General features: G+C 68.3%; 1 protein-coding gene across 1 annotated transcript; it reads right to left on the reverse strand.

Moving 5' to 3' along the window:
* Positions 1-676: 676 nt before the first annotated feature.
* LOC130611954 (receptor tyrosine-protein kinase erbB-3-like) lies at positions 677-12,044 on the reverse strand. The gene is given in 28 exon segments (XM_057433217.1): positions 677-1,152; positions 1,903-2,113; positions 2,760-2,809; positions 2,812-2,824; positions 2,912-3,088; positions 3,163-3,260; positions 3,634-3,780; positions 3,852-3,927; positions 4,492-4,538; positions 4,541-4,593; positions 4,595-4,644; positions 4,719-4,904; positions 4,987-5,085; positions 5,162-5,281; positions 5,937-6,073; positions 6,176-6,234; positions 6,319-6,473; positions 6,850-6,940; positions 7,030-7,162; positions 8,294-8,493; positions 9,449-9,539; positions 9,626-9,699; positions 9,782-9,902; positions 9,999-10,112; positions 10,196-10,337; positions 11,493-11,611; positions 11,681-11,746; positions 11,846-12,044. Coding segments are annotated over 28 exon segments (3,498 nt in total). The 3' UTR covers positions 677-682.
* Between the last annotated feature and the right edge of the window lie 457 nt (positions 12,045-12,501).

Consider the following 12,501-nt stretch of genomic DNA (forward strand, 5'->3'; position numbering starts at 1 on the left):
GGTCAGGGCAGCCCCAGTGGGGTCCGCCCCCAACTCCCCCCCCCATTGCAGTGGGTCAGGGCAGCCCCAGTGGGGTCCGCCCCCAACACCCCCCCCATTGCAGTGGGTCAGGGCAGCCCGGGGGTTCCGCCCCCAAACCTCCCCCATTGCAGTGGGTCAGGGCAGCCCGGGGGGGCCCGCCCCCAAACCTCCCCCATTGCAGTGGGTCAGGGCAGCCCGGGGGTTCCGCCCCCAAACCTCCCCCATTGCAGTGGGTCAGGGCAGCCCGGGGGTTCCGCCCCCAACTCCCCCCCATTGCAGTGGGTCAGGGCAGCCCGGGGAGGTCCGCCCCCAACTCCCCCCCATTGCAGTGGGTCAGGGCAGCCCGGGGGGGTCCGCCCCCAACTCCCCCCCATTGCAGTGGGTCAGGGCAGCCCGGGGGTTCCGCCCCCAACTCCCCCATTGCAGTGGGTCAGGGCAGTCCGGGGGGGCCCGCCCCCAAACCTCCCCCATTGCAGTGGGTCAGGGCAGCCCGGGGGTTCCGCCCCCAAACCCCCCATTGCAGTGGGTCAGGGCATCGGGATGCCGGTACCCAGGAATCACGGCCGGGATCGGGAGCATCCCGCAGCCGGGGATCCTTCATATCCAATGTAAACAGTCCCGGGGGGGGGGGGGGGGGGGGCCGGGATGCGGGGTCCGGTCCCTACGTCCGCTGCGGGTCCGCCTTGGCGAAGAGGCGGCTGTGCCAGTAATCGGGGTTATCGAAGGCGCAGTCCGAGGCCTCGAGGCTCCGCAGCGCTTTGCGAGAGGGCGCGGGGGGGCAGCGGCAGCCGGGGCAGCGCGGGGCCAGCACCGCCTCCATCTCCTCGTAGCCCTGCTCGTCCGGAGCCGGTACCGGAGCCGCCGGGCCCTGCCCCGCTCCCGGCCGCATGTCCGTGTACCCCGCGGTGCGCAGGGAGCGGCTGAGCCGCGGCTGCTTGTTCATGTACTCGTAATCTTCCTCCTCCTCCTCCTCCTCATCCCCGTCCTCATCCTCATCCTGCCCCCGCAGCGGGGCCGGCTCCGCACCCACCTCCATGTACTCGTAACCCAGCTCCTCCAGGGACACCGCCCGCGGCCGCCGGTTCATGTACTCGTACTCCTCGTCCGGTGCCGGTACCGGGGGGTCCGGATCTGAGCGGGGACAAGGGGGCGGGGGGGGTAAAACATCCTCATCCCTTAAAGGTGACCCCCCCACACACACAGTGCCCCATAGACCGGAGCCCGAGGAGGAGCTCAGATCTGCCTTAAGGAATGAATGGCGGGGGGGGGACGTGGGGACCCCCCCAACCGCTGCAGGACAATGGGGGGGGGGAGCCCCGGTTTGGTCCTATGGGATGGGAGCCCCGACTCCTTGAGGATGGGTGCCCTGAGCCGCAATAACGGGGGGGCTCCCTGCAGCCCTTATGGGACCCCTATGGATGGGACCCCATTGGGTTGGGACCCCCATAGGACAGGACCCCATGGGTTGGGACCCCTATAGGGTGGAGGCCCCACAGGATGGGACCCCCACAGGACAGGACCCCCATAGGATGGGACCCCACTGGGTTGGGAACACCATAGGATGGAACCCACCTGGGATTGGAACCCACCTGGGATGGGAACCCACAAAGGACAGGACCCCCATAGATGGGACCCCCATGGAATGGAGCCCCCGTAGGAAGGAACCCCCATAGATGGGACCCCCATGGAATGGATCCCCCATAGGAAGGAACCCCCATAGATGGGACCCCCATGGAATGGATCCCCCATAGGAAGGAACCCCCATAGATGGGACCCCCATGGAATGGAGCCCCCATAGGAAGGAACCCCCATAGATGGGACCCCCATGGAATGGAGCCCCCATAGATGGGACCCCCACAGCCCCGGCCCCCCCCGTCTCACCGCCCCCGGGGCTGACGTAGCCGTTGTTGTCCTCGTCGGGGCCGGCGGGGGGGGGGCTCCGGGGCTGGCCCGGGTCCGCGCTGCCCCCCCGCGGGTGCCGGCTCCGCTGCAGGCTCCCGCCCCCCCCCGCCCCCTCCCCCGGTTCCGGCTCCGGCGGGGTCCGGCCCAGGGACCCCCCGCGGCTGCGGCGCATGGGGCGGCCCCCCCCGGGCTGCGGGAGGGGGGGCGGGGTCAGGGGGGGGCAGCGGGGCCCGGACCCCGCCCCCCCGGAGCCAGCGCTTCAGGGGCACCCCCAGACCCCCCCGTGCCCTCCCATGGCCACCTCCCCCCCCATTGCCCCCATTGCCCCCCATGGCCACCCCTTTGCCCCCCCCAGCACCCCATTGTCCCTCCCATTGCCCCTCATGGCCACCCCTTTGCCCCCCTCCCCAGCACCCCATTGTCCCCCATTGCCCCCCATGGCCACCCCTTTGCCCCTCCCCCCAGCACCCCATGTGTCCCCCATTGCCCCCCATGGCCACCCCTTTGCCCCTCTCCCCAGCACCCCATTGTCCCTCCCATTGCCCCCCATGGCCACCCCCTTTGCCCCCCCCCAGCACCCCATTGTGTCCCCCATTGCCCCCTATGGTCACCCCCCCCCCCCCCCCCAGCACCCCATTGTGTCCCCCATTGCCCCCTATGGTCACCTCCCCCCCCCCCAGCACCCCATTGTGTCCCCCATTGCCCCCTATGGTCACCTCCCCCCCCCAGCACCCCATTGTCCCCCCTTTGCCCCATGGCCACCCCCTTTGCCCCTCCCCGCACCCCATTCTGCCCCATTGCCCCCTATGGCCACCCCTTTTGGTCCCCCCCGGTACCTGGCGGCCGAGGCCGGGCTGGTCCATGGGGATGTACCCGGCGGGGGGCTGAGCAGGCTCGGGCTCTGTTGAGGGGTTGTGACACCGAGTCCGGAGCCATGGGGCAGCCCCACAGCGGGACCCATGGCGGGGGGGGGGGGGGGGGGGCTCACCCGGGCGCTGCTGCCCCGCGGGCGCTGCGGGGGGAGCCCGGAGCTGAGGCCGAAGCCGGGGCCGAGCTCCTCCCCCCCTTCCTCTTCCTCCTCCTCCTCGTCCTCCTCCGGCCCCAGCGGCTCCGCCTCCTCCAGCTCCTTCTCGCTGAGCGCCGGCGGCTCCGCGGCCCCGCTCTCCTGCACCGGGACCGGGGGGGGTCAGCGGCTGCGGGTGCCGGGGGGTACCGGGGGTACCGCGGGTCCGGGCTCACCTTGATCACCAGGTAGCGGGGGGGGTCCCGCGCCATGCGGGTGAACTCGTTCGCCAGCTCCTTGAAGGTGGGGCGGATGTTCTCATCGATCATCCAGCCTGCGGGACAGAGCCCGCGGTGGGGCTGGGACGGGAGCCCGCGGTGGGGCTGGGACAGAGCCCACTGTGGGGCTGGGACGGGAGCCCGCGGTGGGGCTGAGGACGGGACCTCGCTGTGGGGTTGGGAGAGGAGCCCACTGTGGGGCTGGGGATGGGACATCACTATGGAGCTGGGGATGGGACCCCGCTATGGGGCTGGGTCAGGACTCCACTATGGGGCTGGGGGCAGGAGCTCACTATGGGGCTGGAGATGGGAGTCCACTATGGGGCTGGGAGCTCGCTATGGGGCTGGGGACGGGAGCCCACTATGGAGCTGGGTCGGGACCCTGCTATGGGGCCGGGACAGAGCCCACTGTGGGGCCGGGGCACTCACACTTCACCATGACCATGTAGACGTCGATGGTGCAGATGTGGGGCTGCGAGAGCCGCTCGCCCTTCTCCAGCAGATCGGGCACCTCGGCCAGGCGGATCCCGGCGTAGGGCTCCGCGCCGAAGGTCATCATCTCCCACAGCGTCACCCCTATGGGGCAGCGCCCGTCAGCCCCATAGCGCTATGGGGGGACGCTGGGGTACGGGGGGGTCGGTGCTCACCGTAGCTCCAGACGTCGCTCTGGTGCGTGTACTTGCCAAAGTGGATGCTCTCCAGAGCCATCCATTTGATGGGGGTCTGTGGGGAGAGCGGGGATGTGGGGTTGGCCCACAGGGGCTATGGACTTGGGTGATGAAGGGACAGGGCACCCATGGGTGATGGAGGGGACAGGAAACCCTTGGGTGATGAAGGTGACAGGGCACCCATGGGTGACGGGGGACAGGGAAGGGACAGGGTACCCATGGGTGATGGAGGGACAGGAAACCCTTGGGTGACAGGGTACCATGGGTGATGGAGGGGACAGGGCACCCATGGGTGATGGAGGGGGGACTTGGGTGATGGAGGGGACAGGGCACCCATGGGTGATGGAGGGGACAGGGCACCCATGGGTGATGAAGGGGACAGGGTACCCATGGGTGACGGAGGGGACAGGGCACCCATGGGGTGATGCAGGAGGGGACAGGGTACCCATGGGGATGGAGGGGACAGGAAACCCTTGGGTGATGAAGCAGACAGCAAAGGGTGATGGAGGGGACAGGAAACCCTTGGGTGATGTGGGTGGGGCACCCATGGGTGATGCAGGAGGGGATGCATAGCTCACAGCAAAGAGGGGTGTGTCCATAGCACCAAGGGGTGCCCCACCTTGACCTCGTTGTAGAAATACTTCTTGTCGTCGGGGTAGAGCAGGTGGCGATGCCGAAATCGGCCACTTGGGCCTGGCTGGGGGACTTGAGCAGGACGTTGGGCGGCCAGGTTGCGGTGAACCATGCGGTGCTCCTCCAGGTAATACATCCCCTGCGCGCGCCGGTTACCGGGGCGACGCCGGGGGGACCCCCCATTGGGGTATCAAGGGGGGGACATGGGCTCACCTTGGCCACCTGCACGCACCAGTTGAGCAGCAGCTGGGGGCTGAGGCTGCCGCGGTGCTTGCGCACGTACTCGAGCAGGGAGCCCAGCGGCAGCAGCTGCGTCACGAGCTGCAGGCGCGGGCCCGGGCACAGCCCCAGCAGCCGCACGATGTAGGCATGGTCCAGGCTGCCGATGGCCAGCATGTGCTGGGGGGAACAGGGTCAGCTCAGCCGGGACCACCCCCCCACCGTGCACCGGCATCCATAGGGATCCACGGGGATCACTCACGTCGGTGACGGCGTGGAAGGACTGCTGCCCGCTCCAGTCCTGGATCACCTTGATGCTCACCGGGATCTTGATGGAGTCGCCGTCGGGGATCCAGATGCCCTTTGGGGTGGGCACCGTGGTGAGGGCTGTGCCGGGTGCTGGTTGGGACCCCCCCCCCCCATAGAGCAGCCCTCACCTTGTGCACGGTGCCGAACACGTCGGAGCCCAGCACCTTGAGGCGCTTCAGCTCCGACTCCTTGAAGATGCGGGCGAGCACCTTGTTGGCTTTTTCACTGGGGTCCAGCGGCTCCAGGCTCTGGGGGATGGAGGTGGGATAGGGGTGGGGACGGAGTGGGGGATGGGAGCGGATGGGGATGGGAGCGGATGGGGATGGAGGTGATGGGGATGTGGGTGGTGGGGATGGGGATGGAGGTGATGGGGATGGAGGTGATGGGGATGTGGGTGGTGGTGGGGGATGGGGATGGGTGGTGGGATGGGGGGTGATGGGATGGGGGTGATGGGGATGATGGGGATGGGGATGGGGGATGATGGGGATGCGGGTGATGGGGATGGGGGTGATGGGGATGGGGGTGATGGGGATGCGGGTGATGGGGATGGGGGTGATGGGGATGATGGGGATGGGGATGGGGGATGATGGGGATGCGGGTGATGGGATCGTGGAAATCAGGATGAAGGAGTTGGGGATGCAGGTGGTGGGGATGGGGGTGATGGGGATGGGGGTGATGGGGATGGGGGTGAAGGGGATGCGGGTGAGGGGGAAGGGGGTGATGGGGATGATGGGGATGGGGAAGGGGGATGATGGGGATGCGGGTGATGGGGATGGGGGTGATGGGGATGGGGGATGATGGGGATGATGGGGATGGGGATGGGGGATGATGGGGATGCGGGTGATGGGGATGGGGGTGATGGGGATGTGGGTGATGGGGATGGGGGTGATGGGACCCCCTGACCTCGCCCCTCTCCAGGTACCGCCTCATCGCCCTCTTCTGGATCTTCTTCCCGCGCAGGTAGAGCAGCGCCAGGAGGACGCAGGAGCAGAGGAGGAAGAGGCCCCCGACCACCGTCACCGCGATCACCGTCGGTGTCCCTGCGGGGCCCGGGGCCGGGGCTCAGCTCCCTGCCCCTTCCCGCACCCCGTGCGGTGCAACAGAGCCCGGCAGGGAACAGCACCGAGCCCCGGCCCCCCCGCGGTACCTGGACACGGGCAGAGCCTCCCCCAGGCAGTCCCGCAGCAGCGGCCCCAGGCACCTGCAGGGATGGAGAGATGGGGGATGCAGAGAGAGGGGGGCGGATCCCGGGGTGCCCCCCCTTCCCTCCCGGCCCCCGCCGCACCCCGGGTGCAGTTCTCGTGGGCAGGGCCGGCACTCGCGGCCGCCGTCCGGGTACTTGTAGATGGGGCCGCGCTCCCCCAGGACGCCGTCGGGGCAGGCCTCGACGCAGTGGGGGCCGTCGCGGTACCGGGCGCAGCGGGTGCAGGTGTCGGCGCCCTGCGGGGGGAGCACGAGGACGCGTCAGGAGGCACCGGCCCCCCCCCTGCTCCTTCCGGTACCGGGCCCGTTTTGAGCCCGTTCTGATCCCACCCCGAGCCCGTCCCGACCCCATTCCGAGCCGATCCCGGGCCCGTCCCGATCCCATCCCAAGCCTGTCCCGAGCTCGTCCTGAGCCCATCCCGAGCCCGCCCCGAGCCTTTCCCGAGCCTTTCCCGAGCCCGTCCCGAGCCCGTCCCGAGCCCGTCCCGAGCCTTTCCTGAGCCCATCCCGAGCCCATCCCGGGCCCATCCTGAACCTGCCCCGTCCTGCTCCGAGCCCGTCCCGATCCCATCCCGATCCCGCCCCGCCCCGCCCCGTCCCGCCCCGCCCGTACCGAGCCGTTGCAGGTGACGTTGCCCTCGATGCGCTCGCACTGGGGGTGGCACTCGAAGCATTCCCCCCCCGGCGCGAACTCCCGCGTCTCCCTGCGGGACAAGGGGGGTCAATGGAGCCCCATGGCCCCGACCGGGCCCCGCGGCCCCGGCCCCCCCCCCGGGCGCGAACCCCGGCTCACCCCTGCGTGAAGCGGCAGGAGGGGACGCAGACCCCGCGGCGGCTGAAGTGGCGGCAGGAGAGGCACTGAGCGGGGCCGGGGCCCCAGCAGCCCTCGGCGGAGCAGAGCGGGTCACAGACCTTGCCCTCTTGCTCTGCGGGCAGCCACAGGGGTGGGGGGACAGGGTCAGGCCGCGCATCCCCCATCGCCCATCCCTGCATCCCCATCACTGGTCCCCTTCTCCCTGCATCCCCATCACTTCCCATCCCTGGTCCCCCTGTCCATTCATTCCCATTGCTCTCATCCCTGCTGCCCCCGTCCCTGCATCCCCATCACCTCCTGTCCCTGCATCCCCATCCCAGTGCCCCCGTCCCTGCATCCCCATCACCTCCTGTCCCTGCATCCCCATCCCCATCCCGGTGCCCCCGTCCCTGCACCCCATCACCTCCCGTCCCTGCACCCCATCACCTCCCGTCCCTGCACCCCCATCACCTCCCGTCCCTTCTCCCCATCCCCATCCCCATCACCTCCCGTCCCTGCACCCCATCACCTCCCGTCCCTTCTCCCCATCCCCATCCCGGTGCCCCCGTCCCTGCATCCCCATCACCTCCTGTCCCTGCATCCCCATCACCTCCTGTCCCTTCTCCCCATCCCCATCCCAGTGCCCCCGTCCCTGCACCCCATCACCTCCCGTCCCTTCTCCCCATCCCCAACCCCATCACCTCCCGTCCCTGCACCCCATCACCTCCCGTCCCTTCTCCCCATCCCCATCACCTCCCGTCCCTGCACCCCATCACCTCCCGTCCCTTCTCCCCATCCCCATCCCGGTGCCCCCGTCCCTGCATCCCCACCCCCTCCTCTACCTGCATCCGACTCACCTCCTGTGCCTTGTGCGCTTCCCCATCCCAGTGCCCCCGTCCCTGCACCCCATCACCTCCCGTCCCTGCACCCCCATCACCTCCCGTCCCTTCTCCCCACCCCCCTCCCAGTGCCCCCGTCCCTGCACCCCATCACCTCCTGTCCCTGCACCCCATCACCTCCCGTCCCTTCTCCCGTCCCCATCCCATCCCCATCCCCATGCACCCCATCACCTCCCGTCCCTGCACCCCCATCACCTCCCGTCCCTTCTCCCCATCCCCATCCCCATCACCTCCCGTCCCTGCACCCCATCACCTCCCGTCCCTTCTCCCCATCCCCATCCCCATCACCTCCCGTCCCTGCACCCCATCACCTCCCGTCCCTTCTCCCCATCCCCATGCCGGTGCCCCCTCCCTGCCGCACTCACGGCACTTGCTGCGGGGTTTGTTGTTGCGGATGTCGAGGTCTGAGCGGCGCCGGCTCAGGGCCGCCCATTGCACGGTGTGCAGGTAGCAGAGCCGCCGGTTCTCGGTGATGTAGACCCGGCCCGCGCTCACCTCCCGCAGCGAGCGCAGCCCCAGCGAGGTCACGTTCTCGTTCTTCATGATCAGCAGCGAGAAGCCCCGGCTGCGGGGAGGGCGGCGGGGCTGGGGGGGGCTGCGGCGGGGACCGGGCAGCCCCAAAGCCGGGGGGGCAGGGACCGGGATGGGAGGTGATGGAGGGGTGCGGGGACGGGGGGTGATGGAGGGGTGCGGGGACGGGGGGTGATGGGGGATGCAGTGACGGGAGATGATGGGGGACACAGGGACGGGGGCATGCAGGGACAGGAGGTGATGGGGGGATGCGGGGACAGAGGGGACCAGGGATGGGGAGTGATGGGGGGACACAGGGATAGAAGAGGGGATGCAGGGACAGGGAAGGATGGAGGGATGCAGGGACAGAGGGGACCAGGGATGGGGAGTGATGGGGGGACACAGGGATAGGAGATGAAGAGGGGATGCAGGGACAGGGAAGGATGGAGGGATGCAGGGACAGAGGGGACCAGGAATGGGGAGTGATGGGGGGACACAGGGATAGGAGATGAAGAGGGGATGCAGGGTCAGGGAAGGATGGAGGGATGCAGGGACAGAGGGGACCAGGAATAGGGAGTGATGGGGGGGGCTACAGGAATGGGGAATGATGGGGGGACACAGGGATGGAAAAAAAGGGGGGATGCAGAGATGGGAGATGATGGGGGACACGGGGACAGTGGGATGCACGGGCAGGGGGATGCAGGGATTGAGGATGACGAGGGGTACACAGGGACAGTGGGATGCAGGGACAGGGGGATGCAGGGATTGAGGATGACGAGGGGTACACAGGGACAGTGGGATGCAGGGACAGGGGGATGCAGGGATTGAGGATGACGAGGGGTACACAGGGACAGTGGGATGCAGGGACAGGAGATGCTGTGGATGCCGGGATGGGGGCTGCAGGGACGGGGGCTGCAGGGGACACAGGGGCACAGGGAGGTGCCGAAGGGGGCACAGGGAGGTGCCGAAGGGGACCCAGGGCACTGCGAAGAGCGGGGCCGGGCTCTCACTTGTAGAGGCTCCGTCCCCCGATGGTGACGAGGTTGGAGAAGACGCTGAAGTTGTGCATGTGCTTGGGCCAGGACTGGATGTTCAGGTACCCTGCGGGGGGGGTCCGGGGGGGGGTCAGGGTGTCCCGGGGGGGGGGGGGGGGGGCGGTCCGGGGGTGCCCCCATCCCCGCTCTCACCCGTGATCTCCCGCACGGTGCGGAACACGTTCAGCTTCTCAGGGTCCAGCGCGGAGATGTTGCGCCAGGGATCCCTATGGAGCCAGAGCATCAGCGGGGCCCGGAGGGGGGGCAACAGCACCGGACCCCCCCCACACCCCACCCCACCCCGCTCACCCCTCGAGGCCGGTGATGAGGAAATCGAGGTTGCCCAGGATCTTGGTGCAGTTTATGAAGGTGTCGATGTTGCTCGAGTCCACGGTTTGGTACCTGCTGCCGGCGCCGGTGCCCTCGCAGGCTGCGGGGAGGGGGGGGGACACGGACACGATGATGCTGAGCACCCCATTGGGACCCGCAGCCCCCCCAAACCCCGAGCCCCCCCCTCACCCCGTACCCTTGGGGCACAGCCCCGAGCAGGGCTCGCACATCTTGAGCCCGTTCTTCTCCACCTCCATCTTGTCATTGGGGCAGGCGCGGACGCAGGAGCTTTGGTCCACGACGAAGTTGTCTGGGGGGAGACCCCGAGGTCAGAGCCCCCATCCCCACTGAGCCCCCCCATTCCTGACCCCCCCCGCCCCCGGCGCAGCTCACGGGGGCAGCTCCTGACGCAGATGCCCCCGTACTGGTACTTGGTGTCGGGGTTGGGCTCCAGCTGGAACGTCAGCTTGTTGTAGATGAGCGGCTGCGGGCAGAGCGGGACGCAGGCGCCGCTGTCGTTGAAGTGCCGGCAGGCCTGCGGGAGGCGACGGGGATGGGCACGGAGGCGGGGATGGCTCCCAAGGGACACGGGGATGGGTACGGGGGAGGGAGGACACCTCCCTCTGCCCCTCGGGGACAGCATCGCCCCCCCACAGCTGCCCTGGGAGGGGGCAGACACAGGCAGGGATGGATGGACCCATGGATGGATGGATGCAGGGCTGGATGGACACAGGCACAGGGATGGATGGATGCAGGGATGGATGGATGGATGCAGGGATGGATGTACCCAGGGATGGATGGACCCAGGGACAGGCACAGGGATGGATGGATGCAGGGATGGATGGACCCAGGGATGGATGGATGGATGCAGGGCTGGATGGATGCAGGGCTGGATGGATGCAGGGCTGGATGGATGGATGCAGGGATGGATGGATGCAGGGATGGATGGACCCAGGGATGGATGGATGGATGCAGGGATGGATGGATGGATGCAGGGACGGATGGACCCAGGGATGAATGGATGGATGCAGGGATGGATGGACCCAGGGATGGATGGATGGATGCAGGGACAGATGGAACCAGGGATGAATGGATGGATGCAGGGATGGATGCAGGGATGGATGGATGCAGGGATGGATGGACCCAGGGATGGATGGATGCAGGGACGGATGGACCCAGGGATGAATGGATGGATGCAGGGATGGATGGACCCAGGGATGGATGGATGGATGCAGGGACGGATGGAACCAGGGATGAATGGATGGATGCAGGGACGGATGGACCCAGGGATGAATGGATGGATGCAGGGATGGATGGATGGATGCAGGGCTGGATGGATGCAGGGATGGATGGATGCAGGGACGGATGGACCCAGGGATGGATGGATGCAGGGATGGATGGATGGATGCAGGGCTGGATGGATGCAGGGATGGATGGATGCAGGGACGGATGGACCCAGGGATGGATGGATGCAGGGATGGATGGATGGATGCAGGACTGGATGGATGCAGGGATGGATGGACCCAGGGATGGATGGATGGATGCAGGGATGGATGGATGCAGGGATGGATGGACCCAGGGATGGATGGATGGATGCAGGGACAGATGGATGCAGGACAGACACAGGGCTGGATGCAGGGCTGGGTGAGCCCACGGATGCAGACACTTGGGCCCCGCGGGGCGCACGTACGAAGCAGTGGGTCTGCAGGGGGCCCGTGCACCCCCCCGCGCACTCCTCGTGGCAGCACTCGTTGGGCGCCCGCCCGAAGCAGCGCCCGTTGCATTGCGGGGCGCAAATCGTCTTGGTCACTGCGGGGGGCAGGGGTGAGGCCGAGGCCAGCCCTGACCCCCCCATCCCATCGCCCCCCCGGTACCCACGTTTCTGGCAGTCCTCGGGGCCGGGTCCCCAGCAGTGGCCGCCGCAGCTCTCGTGGCAGGGGGGGCCTGGGGTGGGGGGGGCAGAATGGGGTCACCCCAGGGCTGGAGGGGGGGGGGGGGCACAGCAGCATCGCCCCCGAGGCCGGGGGTTGTCCCCCCACGCACAGGCCTTGCCGTTGTCGCCCACGATGGGCTGGCGCCGTGGGTCCCGCAGGATGTCCTCCCACTGCACCGTGTCCACGTGGCAGAGCTGCGCGTTCTTCTCGATGTAAACCCCCCCGGCCAGGATCTCTGTGGGGCAACGGGGACATGGGGGGCATCGGGGGCAACGGGGCAAAGGGGACCATGGGGACAACGGGGCCATGAGGGGAATGGGGGCAATGGTGGACAATGGAGGCACTGGGGACCAGGGGGCAATGGGGGATAATGGGGACCATGGGGGATAATGGGGACTATGGGGACAACAGGGCCATGGGGGCAATAGGGGACAATGGAGGCACTGGGGACCATGGGGGCCATGGAATGCACAAGGGGTAGCACTGCTTCGGGTGAGGACCACGGGACAGCACCACTCCAGGATGGGGACCATGGGACCTGCAGGGTCAGCACAGCCTCGTGGTGACACCGCTCTGGGATGGGGACCAGGACACAGAGGGGACACCATCGCTCTGGATGGGGACCAGGGGCATGGAAGGATCCGGGATGGATGGAGGGATGCAGCCCGGTGCAAGCACCAGGATGTGGCTACCCTGGGATGGGGACCAGGATGGGGACCGCAGCATCACCTCCCTGAGGGATGGGGACCGGGATGGGGACCACAG

This window comes from Pezoporus wallicus, unplaced genomic scaffold (genome assembly GCF_028554395.1).
Source record: "Pezoporus wallicus isolate ANWC-B61680 ecotype Strahan unplaced genomic scaffold, APGP_CSIRO_Pwel_v1 contig_11773, whole genome shotgun sequence".
Taxonomy (NCBI): Eukaryota; Metazoa; Chordata; class Aves; order Psittaciformes; family Psittacidae; genus Pezoporus; species Pezoporus wallicus.